This window comes from Carcharodon carcharias (genome assembly GCF_017639515.1).
Source record: "Carcharodon carcharias isolate sCarCar2 chromosome 37 unlocalized genomic scaffold, sCarCar2.pri SUPER_37_unloc_2, whole genome shotgun sequence".
Classification (NCBI taxonomy): domain Eukaryota; kingdom Metazoa; phylum Chordata; class Chondrichthyes; order Lamniformes; family Lamnidae; genus Carcharodon; species Carcharodon carcharias.
Genome location: NW_024470767.1, coordinates 897,261 through 914,784, shown reverse-complemented (window position 1 = coordinate 914,784; position 17,524 = coordinate 897,261). Strand labels below are relative to the sequence as shown.

At 57.6% G+C, this 17,524-nt stretch overlaps 1 protein-coding gene across 6 annotated transcripts in view; it reads left to right on the top strand.

Annotated features, from left to right (window-relative positions):
- The window catches only part of LOC121274682 (histone acetyltransferase KAT5), a 59,329-nt gene that overhangs the window by 15,455 nt on the left and 26,350 nt on the right, over nucleotides 1-17,524 (top strand). For 3 of the 6 annotated variants that reach the window (XM_041181978.1, XM_041181977.1, XM_041181976.1), the window contains 3 exons: nucleotides 136-240; nucleotides 3,635-3,730; nucleotides 4,842-4,919. In XM_041181978.1, the coding sequence (XP_041037912.1) occupies nucleotides 136-240; nucleotides 3,635-3,730; nucleotides 4,842-4,919 (279 nt within the window). The remainder of the gene's footprint in view (nucleotides 1-135; nucleotides 241-3,634; nucleotides 3,731-4,841; nucleotides 4,920-17,524) is intronic. The other 3 variants (XM_041181981.1, XM_041181980.1, XM_041181979.1) reach the window with 1 other exon arrangement.

The window sequence follows — 17,524 nt, the reverse complement described above, 5'->3', positions numbered from 1 at the left end:
GGTTACAGAGATAGGGAGGAGGCCATTTGAGGGATTTGAAGACAAGGATGAGAATCACAGTCAGGCTGCCATTGGTCACTCTGCCAGGATAACCTGTTGTGTCTCTTTCTCCCTCTCTATGGTATTGTGGAACAGGGCTTGCCTTACTTAGCCTCAAGTGCTAGTTTACAAAGGGTCCCTGTCGTGAAGATACCAGACAGGACCAACAGCATCGAAAACGTCACAAAAAATTTGTTATCCGTGAGTTGCCTTTATACTTGTTTGACCGCTTGCTGGTGATTTGAGTGAGTTGTGATGCAATTTAACCCCTTTTCTAGCCCCCTGGAGCTTGCAATGTTACTGACTCTGGATTGGCTGCCCAGTGCATCAGCACCAAGCCCGGCCATTTAAGTGTTGTTTCCGTGTCTTCCTGTCCTGATGGTGTCTCCTCGGGCCGCAGCTTGGCATCCCACCCACACAGCCATCCAACTGCGCTGGGCATCACACCGGAGCTCGGAGCTGTCCCCCTATCTCGAACACGCGCGGGGGCACTTTCCAGCTGGTCTGGGCGCTGGGTGGCAGGAGGTATCCCTGCCGACCTGCCGGTCTCGCACAAGAAGAACACACACCTGGGAAGTTGGGTGTCAGCGGGTGCCCTGTAAATGGTAACCTAGGTTTAAGCCAGCGGTCTTGGAGGATAGAAGCAAGAAATCTGGGCAGCAAGTGGCTGTGGGGGAGAGATAAAAGCTCAGTTGTATTACTTTGAGTTAAAATGTGCCTGTTGTCCAAGGAATGAACTAGTCACATTGGGTTCTTGTGTACAAGTAGATGTGCCATACTACTGTAACTCAAAGTACTGTACCAGACTCGCGCTTGCAATACCACCTTCGGCCAGGCACGGGCCCTGTTTTTTAATCTTCCCGCTGTCCACATTTAGAATGGAAGCTCCCTATGTAAACGTGTCACGCTGCTGCAGCTCCTCCATTGGTGGGAGGGTGCAATTACAGCGTGACCTGTTTACATAGGCCCCGCCCATTATAAATGAGGGCACAGGCGTTTTTGCTGTAAGGTTGGAAGCCGGTGCCTGCAGATGTTTACTGTACTAATCAGATATACACGCTGAATGGGATGAATGGAAGTGTTTTGCAATGTTACCGATGATTGACTTTCTGTAACCCAGTCTTGTGCTTTATGAACAGAAAGCTGTGTCTTTCCCTCTTCTGTGGGCCTTTCACCCCGGCAAAAACATTAATTTTAAGTCTAACTTGAAATATAATCTTCCCCGCCCTCCCTAGCATAATGAACCATGTGACTAGTCATGTGTGAAGTTGTCAAATTTCTTACCCCCACCGACTGTCACTGTTAACATTATTGGTAAGGAGCCAGGCACTCATGGGTTGTCGGGGGAGGATTATTCTCGAAGCTCCACCTGCTTTCTAAGGCTCTTACTCTCCTCCATCCAAAGGCAATAACGCCACTAGGCATCCTTTGATTTAGGGACAGGAGGAGGCCATTCAGCCCCTCCAACCTGTTACACAAGAATGGGAGGAGGCCATTCAGCCCCTTGAACCTGTTACATAGGAACAGGGGGAAGGCCATTCAGCCCTGCAAGCCAGTAACACAGGGAGAGGAGGAGGCCATTCGGTCCCTCTTGAGCCTGTTACACAGGAATAGGAGGAGGCCATTCAGTCCATTTGAGCCGGTTACAGGAACAAGAGGAGGCCATTCAGCCCCTCTCCAGCTTGTTATGAAGGACCAAGGGGAAGCCATTCAACCCGTCTTGTGCCTGTTACACAGGAACAGGAGAAGGCCATTCAGCCCCTCAAGCCTGTAAAACAGGGTGAGGAGGAGGCCATTCAGCCCCCTTGGGCTTGTTACACAGAAACTGGAGGAGGCCATTCAGCCCCTCTCGAGCCTGTTAGCTCTGTATTTCTCAATCCCTTGTCCAGCAGAAATCTACCTATCTCAGTCTTGAAAGCCCCAATTGTCCCCCCAGTGTGTCCGCCTTTTGTTTGGTGGAGTGCGGGGGGTAGAATTCCAGATTTCCCAATCTTCACCCTTAAAATAATGGTGGAAGTTAATCCCAGCAAGCCAGTGACTGGCAGTGCGATGTTATCTTGCTGTAAAGGGTCTTTGTAGACTGTGCAGGTGGCGATAGGGTGGCAGTGCTGGTAAGGATGAGGTGATGGTTTGGTTATTCGTGCTTTGCGCTGCTATTAATTGTTCACTCTTCTTCCACGGTGAGTTAAACCCCTCAGGCACAAGTTTGTTCCCAAATGCGGAAAGCCAGTCTCATATCCTCCTTTTCGTTCAGTTTTTCATGGGATGTGGGCATCACTGGCAAGGCCAGCACTTACTGCCCGTCCCTGATTGCCACAACTCAGTGTCTCGCTCGGCCACTTCAGAGGGAAGTTGAGTCACCCACACGTCGCTGTGGGGTCTGGACTCACATGTGGGCCAGACCGGGTAAGGACAGCAGATTTCCTTCCCTAAAGGGGACACTAGTGACCCAGATGGGTTTTTACAACAATCGATGATAGTTTCATGGTCACCGTTACTGAGACTAGTTTTCAATTCCAGATTTATTAACTGAATTTAAATTCCACCGGCTGCCCTGGTGGGGTTTGAACCTGAGTCCCCTTTAGCCTGGGCCTCCGGATTACTAGCCCAGTGACATTACGCCTACACCTTTGTCTCCCCCTTCCTACAACTCTTTCTGAATCATTTTGAATAAAACACAAAGAAAATGCATCAATACACCGGCAGTGTGACTGAGACCTTTGGATTTGTTTGAATGGGACTGTGGCCCCAGGTTGCATGTTCCCTGTTGGGATAGGCAGCATTGCTTGAACTTCTAAGCACCAAGAAGACGTGTTTGACTTGCCCTGGTCGCCAACACCTCTTGTTCCAGTTTGCTAGCGCCCCTCCAACCTCAGCGTGAATGGGGGGGCGGTGGCAGTGCCATATAATGCTACTGAATTGTTACGTAATCTTAAACAATGAACAAATCTCGCTCCTTCGCTGGGTCTGCTTCGTTGGAGGGCCTGGTGGAGGGGGTGATTCTAGTGGGCGCAGACCCACAGTGAAGATTACAGGGTGTCGGAACTCACACGGTACCACCCAATTTAATTGTGCCAGTCCAGACAGCACTGAGACAGTCCCTCCGGCCTAACCCTACCCGTCTGAAGACCTGTTCAGTTTGCCCAGGCTGTAAATTCAGAGACACCGTGGCTGGGTGGGGTGCTTCACCAGCCGGACACGCCTGAGAAATGGTAGCAGGAGCTTAGCGCAGACCCCATCCCCTCCCCCTGATCTCCCAGCACCACCTGGCCACGATAGTCCCAAGCCTGCCCTGTCCTGCCTCCCTGCATGTGACAGAGCCCGGTGGGGGTTGGGGGGGGTGGGTGGGGTGTGGGTGATTGGACTCCCCTTTCCCTCTCACACCCTCCTTCCCTAGTGCGGAAGGTGCCCACCCCTGCTTCCCCTCCCCCCTCCTCCCTCCGCCCGTATGGATCACTGTACCACCGATTGGTTTTTATCTCGAGAATGCTGCTGGCAAGGTTACACAGAGAGTCTCGGGGAGAGGGTGGGCTCTGAGGGTCTGAGGCATACTCCTTACCCACTTTGCATGAGAAATATTCTGATTCCTTTGTAGAAGAGGAAGTTGGAGGCAGCTTCCCTGGTGACCCAGTGCTCCCCAGCAACGCCGGTGGCACCGGCCCCAGAAATACCGACCCCCGTCTATGCACAGGTGAGTTTTGGATGCGGTGGTGGTGGGGTGGGTGTTGGCAAGGGGTGGGCTCTGTGCCAGCGTTCATGCTGCTCCTCCTCCCTACCTCCTTTTCTCTTTTCACCCTCTCAGTATATCCTCCCTCTGTTCTCCTTATCTCACTCGGGTGAAAGTTTTTTAAAAACTCATTCATGGGATGTGGGCATTGTTGGCTGGGCCCAGCATTTATTGCCCCCTTGAGAAGGTGGTGGGTGAGCTGCCTTCTTGAGCCGCCGCAGTCCATTTGGTGTAGGTACACCCACCGTGCTGTTAGGGAGGGAGTTCCAGGATTTTGACCCAGCGACAGTGAAGGAACGGCCGATATATTTCTGAGTCAGGTTGGTGAGTGGTTTGGAGGGGAACTTCCAGGTGGTGGTGATCCCCATGTGTCTGCTGCCCTTGTCCCTCTAGATGGTAGTGATCGTGGGTTTGGAAGGTGCTGTCGAAGGAGCCTTGGTGAGTTGCTACAGTGCATCTTGTAGATGGTACACACACTGCTGCTACTGTGTGTCGGTGTTGGAGGGAGTCGATATTTAAGGTGGTGGATGGGGTGCCGATCAGATGGGCTGTCCGGGATGGTGTCGAACGTTTTGAGCGCTGTTGGAGTTGCACTCATCCAGGCAAGTGGCGAGTATTCCATCACACTCCTGACTTTCACTGCTGAGCGACTGATCGGGAGGTGGCGGGGGAGGGGTGGAGGCTAAGCAGCCTCCCGATCTGCCTTGGCGAGGGTCAGCTCACAAGTGCTGTCCCAGCTTCTCTTGTCAGCCAATAACCCTGCATTGCTCCATCGGCCTGTGTGCTGCGGTGAGCTGGGGAGAATTAGCCAGTGGGGTCCCAGGACCTGGGGGCTCAGCAGATGAGGCAGCAAATCTCCCCGGGGCACTTGGTGTCGTGTTATGCCAGCTTAGCTAGGTGGGGTGCCCGCTGACTCCCAGCCCTGTTGTTCCGCTGGTGCCCTGTTATGTTTTCCCTTCAGATTGCTAGAGCTGCCATGTGGGATGGGGTGGTATGGACACAGATCTGTTCCACCTTGCTCTGGTTTTCAGTCGCTCTGAGCTTCCACTCAACAGAAAATTCTCTCTCTTTGTAGCAAAACGGCTCTGCGAGGAGACCAGTGCCGGCTGTGGCCGGGCGAAAGAGAAAGGCCAACTGCCTGGGGACCGATGAGGTGAGTCCTAGACTGGAGACCTTCCACACAGTCTGTCCTGTTCAGCGTCAGCTCTCGCTCGCCTCTCCCAGTGTTCTGCTCAATATTTATCCCTCAAATAACATCAACATTTTAAGAAGTACTTGGGTGTGAAGCGCCTTGAGACGGCCTGAACATTGGGAGATAAATCGGTGTCTTTCTTTATTGACATATGCAGCACAGAAGGAGGCCAATCTGCCCCTTGTGCCTGTCCTGGCTCTTTGACAGATCATTCCAATCAGTCCATTTCTCCTCCCTCTGCTGCTCTCTCCCCCCTCCTTCCCCCACATTCCTGCAAATTTCTCCTTTTCGAGTATTTATCCAATTCCCCCCCTTTTGAAAGTTCCTATTGAATCTGCTTCCACTGCCCTTTCAGGCAGCGCCTTCCAGATCACAACAACTCGCTGTGTAAAAAAAACATTCTCCTCATCTCCCCCTCTGGCTCTATTACCGATTCTCTTCAATCTGTGTCCCTCTGGTTACCGACCCTCCTGACACTGGGAACACTTTCTCCTCATTCACTCTATCCAAACCCTTCCTGATTTTGAACGCCTCGATTCAATCTCCCCCTTAACCTTCTCTGCTCTAAGGAGAACAATCCCAGCTTCTCCCAGTCTCTCCATGCAGTTTCTTGCTTTTCATCTGCTGTAGTCACCAAGGCACCTCGCACACATGGGCCTGTCTGTCGTGTGTGAGCTCTCTTACCAGCACGCTGGGAGGGGAGCCTGTGGGCATCAGCCAAGCCCAGTGCTGCCCACCCAGCAGGGCCACGAAGGCAGCTCATTGATTCTCAAGTTTCAGCTGAAATTGCTGACTTTGCTGAGCAGCCTAAATGTCAGAGACATTTGGAAGCTGATTTGTTACAGTGTTCGTAATGTATGATGCACAGTTCTGCAAATGAGCTCAGAACGAGCAGTAACTCACTTCTTACAATTGGTTGATCACAATGCAGACCACACTCGGAGTTACCGCGCACAGTCCCGGTCTCTCTATCCCACACTCACACTCGGAGTTACCGCGCACAGTTCCGGTCTCTCTGTCCCACACTCGGAGTTACAGTGCACAGTCCCGGTCTCTCTATCCCACACTCGGAGTTACCGTGCACAGTCCCGGTCTCTGTATCCCACACTCGGAGTTACCGCGCACAGTCCCGGTCTCTGTATCCCACACTCGGCGTTACCGCGCACAGTCCCGGTCTCCGTATCCCACACTCGGAGTTACCGCGCACAGTCCCCGTCTCCGTATCCCACACTCGGAGTTACCGTGCACAGTCCCGGTCTCCGTATCCCACACTCGGAGATACCACGCACAGTCCCGGTCTCCGTATCCCACACTCGGAGTTACCGTGCACAGTTCCGGTCTCCGTATTCCACACTCGGAGATACCACGCACAGTCCCGGTCTCTCTATCCCACACTCGGAGTTACCGCGCACAGACCCGGTCTTTGTATCCCGCACTCGGAGTTACCGCGCACAGTCCCGGTCTCCGTATCCCACACTCGGAGTTACCGTGCACAGTCCCGGTCTCCGTATCCCACACTCGGAGATACCACGCGCAGTCGCGGTCTCCGTATCCCACACTCGGAGTTACCGTGCACAGTCTCGGTCTCCGTATCCCACACTCGGAGTTACCGCGCACAGTCCCGGTCTCTCTGTCCCACACTCGGAGTTACCGCGCACAGTCCCGGTCTCTCTATCCCACACTCGGAGTTACCGCGCACAGTCCCGGCCTCTCTATCCCACACTCGGAGTTACCGCGCACAGTCCCGGTCTCCGTATCCCACACTCGGAGTTACCGTGCACAGTCCCGGTCTCCGTATCCCACACTCGGAGATACCACGCGCAGTCGCGGTCTCCGTATCCCACACTCGGAGTTACCGTGCACAGTCCCGGTCTCCGTATCCCACACTCGGAGTTACCGCGCACAGTCCCGGTCTCTCTGTCCCACACTCGGAGTTACCGCGCACAGTCCCGGTCTCTCTATCCCACACTCGGAGTTACCGCGCACAGTCCCGGTCTCCCTATCCCATACTCGGAGTTACCGTGCACAGTTCCGGTCTCTCTATCCCATGCTCGGAGTTACCGCGCACAGTCCCAGTCTCCCTATTCCACACACGGAGTTACCGCGCACAGTCCCGGTCTCTCTATCCCACACTCGGAGTTACCGCGCACAGTCCCGGTCTCTGTATCCCACACTCGGAGTTACCGTGCACAGTCCCGGCCTCTCTATCCCACACTCGGAGTTACCGCGCACAGTCCCGGTCTCTCTATTCCACACTCGGAGTTACCGCGCACAGTCCCGGTCTCTCTATCCCACATTCAGAGTTACCGCGCACAGTCCCGGTCTCTCTGTCCCACACTCGGAGTTACCGTGCACAGTCCCGCTCTCTGTATCCCACACTCGGAGTTACCGCGCACATCCCCGGTCTCCGTATCCCATACTCGGAGTTACCGCGCACAGTCCCGGTCTCTCTATCCCACCCTCGGAGTTACCGCGCACAGTCCCGGTCTCTCTATCCCACACTCGGAGTTACCGCGCACAGTCCCGGTCTCTCTATCCCACACTCGGAGTTACCGCGCACAGTCCCGGTCTCTGTATCCCACATTCGGAGATACCGCGCACAGCCCCGGTCTCTCTATCCCACACTCGGAGTTACCGCGCACAGTCCCGGTCTCTGTATCCCACACTCGGCGTTACCGCGCACAGTCCCGGTCTCTGTATCCCACACTCGGAGTTACCACGCACAGTCCCCGTCTCCGTATCCCACACTCGGAGTTACCGCGCACAGTCCCGGTCTCCGTATCCCACACTCGGAGATACCACGCACAGTCCCGGTCTCCGTATCCCACACTCGGAGTTACCGTGCACAGTTCCGGTCTCCGTATTCCACACTCGGAGATACCACGCACAGTCCCGGTCTCTCTATCCCACACTCGGAGTTACCGCGCACAGTCCCGGTCTCTGTATCCCACACTCGGAGTTACCGCGCACAGTCCCGGTCTCCGTATCCCACACTCGGAGTTACCGTGCACAGTCCCGGTCTCCGTATCCCACACTCGGAGATACCACGCGCAGTCGCGGTCTCCGTATCCCACACTCGGAGTTACCGTGCACAGTCCCGGTCTCCGTATCCCACACTCGGAGTTACCGTGCACAGTCCCGGTCTCCGTATCCCACACTCGGAGTTACCGCGCACAGTCCCGGTCTCTCTGTCCCACACTCGGAGTTACCGCGCACAGTCCCGGTCTCTCTATCCCACACTCACACTCGGAGTTACCGCGCACAGTCCCGGTCTCTCTATCCCACACTCGGAGTTACCGTGCACAGTCCCGGCCTCTCTATCTCACATTCGCAGTTACCGCGCACAGTCCCGATCTCCGTATCCCACACTCGGATTTACCGCGCACAGTACCGGTCTCCATATCCCACACTCGGAGTTACCGCGCACAGTCCCGGTCTCTCTATCCCACACTCGGAGTTACTTTGCACAGTCCCGGTCTCTCTATCCCACACTCGGAGTTACCGTGCACAGTCCCGGTCTCTCTGTCCCACACTCGGAGTTACCGTGCACAGTCCCCGTCTCTCTATCCCACACTCGGAGTTACCGCGCACGGTCCCGGTCTCCGTATCCAACACTCGGAGTTACCGCGCACAGTCCCGGTCTCTCTATCCCACACTCGGAGTTACCGCGCACAGTCCCGGTCTCTCTATCCCACACTCGGAGTTACGGTGCACAGTCCCGGTCTCTCTATCCCACACTCGGAGTTACCGTGCACAGTCCCGGTCTCTCTATCCCACACTCGGAGTTACCGCGCACAGTCCCGGTCTCTGTATCCCACACTCGGAGTTACCGCGCACAGTCCCGGTCTCCGTATCCCACACTCGGAGTTACCGTGCACAGTCCCGGTCTCCGTATCCCACACTCGGAGATACCACGCACAGTCCCGGTCTCCGTATCCCACACTCGGAGTTACCGTGCACAGTCCCGGTCTCCGTATCCCACACTCGGAGATACCACGCACAGTCCCGGTCTCTCTATCCCACACTCGGAGTTACCGCGCACAGTCCCGGTCTCTGTATCCCACACTCGGAGTTACCGCGCACAGTCCCGGTCTCCGTATCCCACACTCGGAGTTACCGTGCACAGTCCCGGTCTCCGTATCCCACACTCGGAGATACCACGCGCAGTCGCGGTCTCCGTATCCCACACTCGGAGTTACCGCGCACAGTCCCGGTCACCGTATCCCACACTCGGAGTTACCGCGCACAGTCCCGGTCTCTCTGTCCCACACTCGGAGTTACCGCGCACAGTCCCGGTCTCTCTATCCCACACTCAGAGTTACCGCGCACAGTCCCAGTCTCTCTATCTCACACTCGCAGTTACCGTGCACAGTCCCGGTCTCCGTATCCCACACTCGGAGTTACCGCGCACAGTCCCGGTCTCTCTATCCCATGCTCGGAGTTACCGCGCACAGTCCCAGTCTCCCTATTCCACACACGGAGTTACCGCGCACAGTCCCGGTCTCTCTATCCCACACTCGGAGTTACCGCGCACAGTCCCGGTCTCTGTATCCCACACTCGGAGTTACCGTGCACAGTCCCGGCCTCTCTATCCCACACTCGGAGTTACCACGCACAGTCCCGGTCTCTCTATTCCACACTCGGAGTTACCGCGCACAGTCCCGGTCTCTCTATCCCATATTCAGAGTTACCGCGCACAGTCCCGGTCTCTCTGTCCCACACTCGGAGTTACCGTGCACAGTCCCGCTCTCTGTATCCCACACTCGGAGTTACCGCGCACAGCCCCGGTCTCCGTATCCCACACTCGGAGTTACCGCGCACAGTCCCGGTCTCTCTATCCCACCCTCGGAGTTACCGCGCACAGTCCCGGTCTCTCTATCCCACACTCGGAGTTACCGCGCACAGTCCCGGTCTCCGTATCCCACACTCGGCGTTACCGCGCACAGTCCCGGTCTCTGTATCCCACACTCGGAGTTACCGCGCACAGTCCCCGTCTCCGTATCCCACACTCGGAGTTACCGCGCACAGTCCCGGTCTCCGTATCCCACACTCGGAGATACCACGCACAGTCCCGGTCTCCGTATCCCACACTCGGAGTTACCGTGCACAGTTCCGGTCTCCGTATTCCACACTCGGAGATACCACGCACAGTCCCGGTCTCTCTATCCCACACTCGGAGTTACCGCGCACAGTCCCGGTCTCTGTATCCCACACTCGGAGTTACCGCGCACAGTCCCGGTCTCCGTATCCCACACTCGGAGTTACCGTGCACAGTCCCGGTCTCCGTATCCCACACTCGGAGATACCACGCGCAGTCGCGGTCTCCGTATCCCACACTCGGAGTTACCGTGCACAGTCCCGGTCTCCGTATCCCACACTTGGAGTTACCGTGCACAGTCCCGGTCTCCGTATCCCACACTCGGAGTTACCGCGCACAGTCCCGGTCTCTCTATCCCACACTCACACTCGGAGTTACCGCGCACAGTCCCGGTCTCTCTATCCCACACTCGGAGTTACCGTGCACAGTCCCGGCCTCTCTATCTCACATTCGCAGTTACCGCGCACAGTCCCGATCTCCGTATCCCACACTCGGAGTTACCGCGCACAGTCCCGGTCTCCATATCCCACACTCGGAGTTACTGTGCACAGTCCCGGTCTCCGTATCCCACACTTGGATTTACCGTGCACAGCCCCGGTCTCTCTATCCCACACTCGGAGTTACCGCGCACAGTTCCGGTCTCTCTATCCCACACTCGGAGTTACTTTGCACAGTCCCGGTCTGTCTATCTCTCACTCTGAATTACCACGCACAGTCCCGGTCTCTCTATCCCACACTCGGAGTTACCGCGCACAGTCCCGGTCTCCGTATCCCACACTCGGAGTTACCGTGCACAGTCCCGGTCTCTCTATCCCACACTTGGAGTTACTGTGCACAGTCCCGGTCTCCGTATCCCACACTTGGATTTACCGTGCACAGCCCCGGTCTCTCTATCCCACACTCGGAGTTACCGCGCACAGTCCCGGTCTCTCTATCCCACACTCGGAGTTACCGCGCTCAGTCCCAGTCTCCCTATTCCACACACGGAGTTACCGCGCACAGTCCCGGTCTCTCTATCCCACACTCGGAGTTACCGCGCACAGTCCCGGTCTCTGTATCCCACACTCGGAGTTACCGTGCACAGTCCCGGTCTCTCTATCCCACACTCGGAGTTACCGCGCACAGTCCCGGTCTCTCTATCCACACTCGGAGTTACCGCGCACAGTCCCGGTCTCTCTATCCCACATTCAGAGTTACCGCGCACAGTCCCGGTCTCTCTATCCCACACTCGGAGTTACCGTGCACAGTCCCGGTCTCTCTGTCCCACACTCGGAGTTACCGTGCACAGTCCCGGTCTCTCTATCCCACACTCGGAGTTACCGTGCACAGTCCCGGTCTCTCTATCCCACACTCGGAGTTACCGTGCACAGTCCCGGTCTCTCTATCCCACACTCGGAGTTACCGCGCACTGTCCCGGTCTCTGTATCCCACACTCGGAGTTACCGCGCACAGTCCCGGTCTCTGTATCCCACACTCGGAGTTACCGCGCACAGTCCCGGTCTCCGTATCCCACACTCGGAGTTACCGTGCACAGTCCCGGTCTCCGTATCCCACACTCGGAGATACCACGCACAGTCCCGGTCTCCGAATCCCACACTCGGAGTTACCGTGCACAGTCCCGGTTTCCGTATCCCACACTCGGAGATACCACGCACAGTCCCGGTCTCTCTATCCCACACTCGGAGTTACCGCGCACAGTCCCGGTCTCTGTATCCCACACTCGGAGTTACCGCGCACAGTCCCGGTCTCCGTATCCCACACTCGGAGTTACCGTGCACAGTCCCGGTCTCCGTATCCCACACTCGGAGATACCACGCGCAGTCGCGGTCTCCGTATCCCACACTCGGAGTTACCGTGCACAGTCCCGGTCACCGTATCCCACACTCGGAGTTACCGCGCACAGTCCCGGTCTCTCTATCCCACACTCGGAGTTACCGTGCACAGTCCCGGTCTCTCTATCCCACACTCGGAGTTACCGTGCACAGTCCCGGTCTCTCTATCCCACACTCGGAGTTACCGTGCACAGTCCCGGTCTCTCTATCCCACACTCGGAGTTACCGCGCACAGTCCCGGTCTCCGTATCCCACACTCGGAGTTACCGCACACAGTCCCGGTCTCTCTATCCCACACTCGGAGTTACCGCGCACAGTCCCGGTCTCCGTATCCCACACTCGGAGTTACCGTGCACAGTCCCGGTCTCCGTATCCCACACTCGGAGATACCACGCACAGTCCCGGTCTCCGAATCCCACACTCGGAGTTACCGTGCACAGTCCCGGTCTCCGTATCCCACACTCGGAGTTACCACGCACAGTCCCGGTCTCTCTATCCCACACTCGGAGTTACCGCGCACAGTCCCGGTCTCTGTATCCCACACTCGGAGTTACCGCGCACAGTCCCGGTCTCCGTATCCCACACTCGGAGTTACCGTGCACAGTCCCGGTCTCCGTATCCCACACTCGGAGATACCACGCGCAGTCGCGGTCTCCGTATCCCACACTCGGAGTTACCGTGCACAGTCCCGGTCACCGTATCCCACACTCGGAGTTACCGCGCACAGTCCCGGTCTCTCTGTCCCACACTCGGAGTTACCGCGCACAGTCCCGGTCTCACTATCCCACACTCAGAGTTACCGCGCACAGTCCCAGTCTCTCTATCTCATACTCGCAGTTACCGTGCACAGTCCCGGTCTCCGTATCCCACACTCGGAGTTACCGCGCACAGTCCCGGTCTCTCTATCCCATGCTCGGAGTTACCGCGCACAGTCCCAGTCTCCCTATTCCACACACGGAGTTACCGCGCACAGTCCCGGTCTCTCTATCCCACACTCGGAGTTACCTCGCACAGTCCCGGTCTCTGTATCCCACACTCGGAGTTACCGTGCACAGTCCCGGCCTCTCTATCCCACACTCGGAGTTACCGCGCACAGTCCCGGTCTCTCTATTCCACACTCGGAGTTACCGCGCACAGTCCCGGTCTCTCTATCCCACATTCAGAGTTACCGCGCACAGTCCCGGTCTCTCTGTCCCACACTCGGAGTTACCGTGCACAGTCCCGCTCTCTGTATCCCACACTCGGAGTTAGCGCGCACAGCCCCGGTCTCCGTATCCCACACTCGGAGTTACCGCGCACAGTCCCGGTCTCTCTATCCCACCCTCGGAGTTACCGCGCACAGTCCCGGTCTCTCTATCCCACACTCGGAGTTACCGCGCACAGTCCCGGTCTCTCTATCCCACACTCGGAGTTACCGCGCACAGTCCCGGTCTCTGTATCCCACATTCGGAGTTACCGCGCACAGCCCCGGTCTCTCTATCCCACACTCGGAGTTACCGCGCACAGTTCCGGTCTCTCTGTCCCACACTCGGAGTTACCGTGCACAGTCCCGGTCTCTGTATCCCACACTCGGAGTTACCGTGCACAGTCCCGGTCTCTGTATCCCACACTCGGCGTTACCGCGCACAGTCCCGGTCTCTGTATCCCACACTCGGAGTTACCGCGCACAGTCCCCGTCTCCGTATCCCACACTCGGAGTTACCGCGCACAGTCCCGGTCTCCGTATCCCACACTCGGAGATACCACGCACAGTCCCGGTCTCCGTATCCCACACTCGGAGTTACCGTGCACAGTTCCGGTCTCCGTATTCCACACTCGGAGATACCACGCACAGTCCCGGTCTCTCTATCCCACACTCGGAGTTACCGCGCACAGTCCCGGTCTCTGTATCCCACACTCGGAGTTACCGTGCACAGTCCCGGTCTCCGTATCCCACACTCGGAGATACCACGCGCAGTCGCGGTCTCCGTATCCCACACTCGGAGTTACCGTGCACAGTCCCGGTCTCCGTATCCCACACTCGGAGTTACCGTGCACAGTCCCGGTCTCCGTTTCCCACACTCGGAGTTACCGCGCACAGTACCGGTCTCTCTGTCCCACACTCGGAGTTACCGCGCACAGTCCCGGTCTCTCTATCCCACACTCACACTCGGAGTTACCGCGCACAGTCCCGGTCTCTCTATCCCACACTCGGAGTTACCGTGCACAGTCCCGGCCTCTCTATCTCACATTCGCAGTTACCGCGCACAGTCCCGATCTCCGTATCCCACACTCGGAGTTACCGCGCACAGTCCCGGTCTCCATATCCCACACTCGGAGTTACCGCGCATTAGTTCCGGTCTCTCTATCCCACACTCGGAGTTACTTTGCACAGTCCCGGCCTCTCTATCCCACACTCGGAGTTACCACGCACAGTCCCGGTCTCTCTATTCCACACTCGGAGTTACCGCGCACAGTCCCGGTCTCTCTATCCCACATTCAGAGTTACCGCGCACAGTCCCGGTCTCTCTGTCCCACACTCGGAGTTACCGTGCACAGTCCCGCTCTCTGTATCCCACACTCGGAGTTACCGCGCACAGCCCCGGTCTCCGTATCCCACACTCGGAGTTACCGCGCACAGTCCCGGTCTCTCTATCCCACCCTCGGAGTTACCGCGCACAGTCCCGGTCTCTCTATCCCACACTCGGAGTTACCGCGCACAGTCCCGGTCTCCGTATCCCACACTCGGCGTTACCGCGCACAGTCCCGGTCTCCGTATCCCACACTCGGAGTTACCGTGCACAGTCCCGGTCTCCGTATCCCACACTCGGAGATACCACGCGCAGTCGCGGTCTCCGTATCCCACACTCGGAGTTACCGTGCACAGTCCCGGTCTCCGTATCCCACACTTGGAGTTACCGTGCACAGTCCCGGTCTCCGTATCCCACACTCGGAGTTACCGCGCACAGTCCCGGTCTCTCTGTCCCACACTCGGAGTTACCGCGCACAGTCCCGGTCTCTCTATCCCACACTCACACTCGGAGTTACCGCGCACAGTCCCGGTCTCTCTATCCCACACTCGGAGTTACCGTGCACAGTCCCGGCCTCTCTATCTCACATTCGCAGTTACCGCGCACAGTCCCGATCTCCGTATCCCACACTCGGAGTTACCGCGCACAGTCCCGGTCTCCATATCCCACACTCGGAGTTACCGCGCACAGTTCCGGTCTCTCTATCCCACACTCGGAGTTACTTTGCACAGTCCCGGTCTGTCTATCTCACACTCTGAATTACCACGCACAGTCCCGGTCTCTCTATCCCACACTCGGAGTTACCGCGCACAGTCCCGGTCTCCGTATCCCACACTCGGAGTTACCGTGCACAGTCCCGGTCTCTCTATCCCACACTTGGAGTTACTGTGCACAGTCCCGGTCTCCGTATCCCACACTTGGATTTACCGTGCACAGCCCCGGTCTCTCTATCCCACACTCGGAGTTACCGCGCACAGTCCCGGTCTCTCTATCCCACACTCGGAGTTACCGCGCTCAGTCCCAGTCTCCCTATTCCACACACGGAGTTACCGCGCACAGTCCCGGTCTCTCTATCCCACACTCGGAGTTACCGCGCACAGTCCCGGTCTCCGTATCCCACACTCGGAGTTACCGTGCACAGTCCCGGTCTCTCTATCCCACACTCGGAGTTACCGCGCACAGTCCCGGTCTCTCTATTCCACACTCGGAGTTACCGCGCACAGTCCCGGTCTCTCTATCCCACATTCAGAGTTACCGCGCACAGTCCCGGTCTCTCTATCCCACACTCGGAGTTACCGTGCACAGTCCCGGTCTCTCTGTCCCACACTCGGAGTTACCGTGCACAGTCCCGGTCTCTCTATCCCACACTCGGAGTTACCGTGCACAGTCCCGGTCTCTCTATCCCACACTCGGAGTTACCGTGCACAGTCCCGGTCTCTCTATCCCACACTCGGAGTTACCGCGCACTGTCCCGGTCTCTGTATCCCACACTCGGAGTTACCGCGCACAGTCTCGGTCTCTGTATCCCACACTCGGAGTTACCGCGCACAGTCCCGGTCTCCGTATCCCACACTCGGAGTTACCGTGCACAGTCCCGGTCTCCGTATCCCACACTCGGAGATACCACGCACAGTCCCGGTCTCCGAATCCCACACTCGGAGTTACCGTGCACAGTCCCGGTCTCCGTATCCCGCACTCGGAGATACCACGCACAGTCCCGGTCTCTCTATCCCACACTCGGAGTTACCGCGCACAGTCCCGGTCTCTGTATCCCACACTCGGAGTTACCGCGCACAGTCCCGGTCTCCGTATCCCACACTCGGAGTTACCGTGCACAGTCCCGGTCTCCGTATCCCACACTCGGAGATACCACGCGCAGTCGCGGTCTCCGTATCCCACACTCGGAGTTACCGTGCACAGTCCCGGTCACCGTATCCCACACTCGGAGTTACCGCGCACAGTCCCGGTCTCTCTGTCCCACACTCGGAGTTACCGTGCACAGTCCCGGTCTCTCTATCCCACACTCGGAGTTACCGTGCACAGTCCCGGTCTCTCTATCCCACACTCGGAGTTACCGTGCACAGTCCCGGTCTCTCTATCCCACACTCGGAGTTACCGCGCACTGTCCCGGTCTCTGTATCCCACACTCGGAGTTACCGCGCACAGTCCCGGTCTCTGTATCCCACACTCGGAGTTACCGCGCACAGTCCCGGTCTCCGTATCCCACACTCGGAGTTACCGTGCACAGTCCCGGTCTCCGTATCCCACACTCGGAGATACCACGCACAGTCCCGGTCTCCGAATCCCACACTCGGAGTTACCGTGCACAGTCCCGGTCTCCGTATCCCACACTCGGAGATACCACGCACAGTCCCGGTCTCTCTATCCCACACTCGGAGTTACCGCGCACAGTCCCGGTCTCTGTATCCCACACTCGGAGTTACCGCGCACAGTCCCGGTCTCCGTATCCCACACTCGGAGTTACCGTGCACAGTCCCGGTCTCCGTATCCCACACTCGGAGATACCACGCGCAGTCGCGGTCTCCGTATCCCACACTCGGAGTTACCGTGCACAGTCCCGGTCACCGTATCCCACACTCGGAGTTACCGCGCACAGTCCCGGTCTCTCTGTCCCACACTCGGAGTTACCGCGCACAGTCCCGGTCTCACTATCCCACACTCAGAGTTACCGCGCACAGTCCCAGTCTCTCTATCTCATACTCGCAGTTACCGTGCACAGTTCCGGTCTCCGTATCCCACACTCGGAGTTACCGCGCACAGTCCCGGTCTCTCTATCCCATGCTCGGAGTTACCGCGCACAGTCCCAGTCTCCCTATTCCACACACGGAGTTACCGCGCACAGTCCCGGTCTCTCTATCCCACACTCGGAGTTACCTCGCACAGTCCCGGTCTCTGTATCCCACACTCGGAGTTACCGTGCACAGTCCCGGCCTCTCTATCCCACACTCGGAGTTACCGCGCACAGTCCCGGTCTCTCTATTCCACACTCGGAGTTACCGCGCACAGTCCCGGTCTCTCTATCCCACATTCAGAGTTACCGCGCACAGTCCCGGTCTCTCTATCCCACACTCGGAGTTACCGTGCACAGCCCTGCTCTCTGTATCC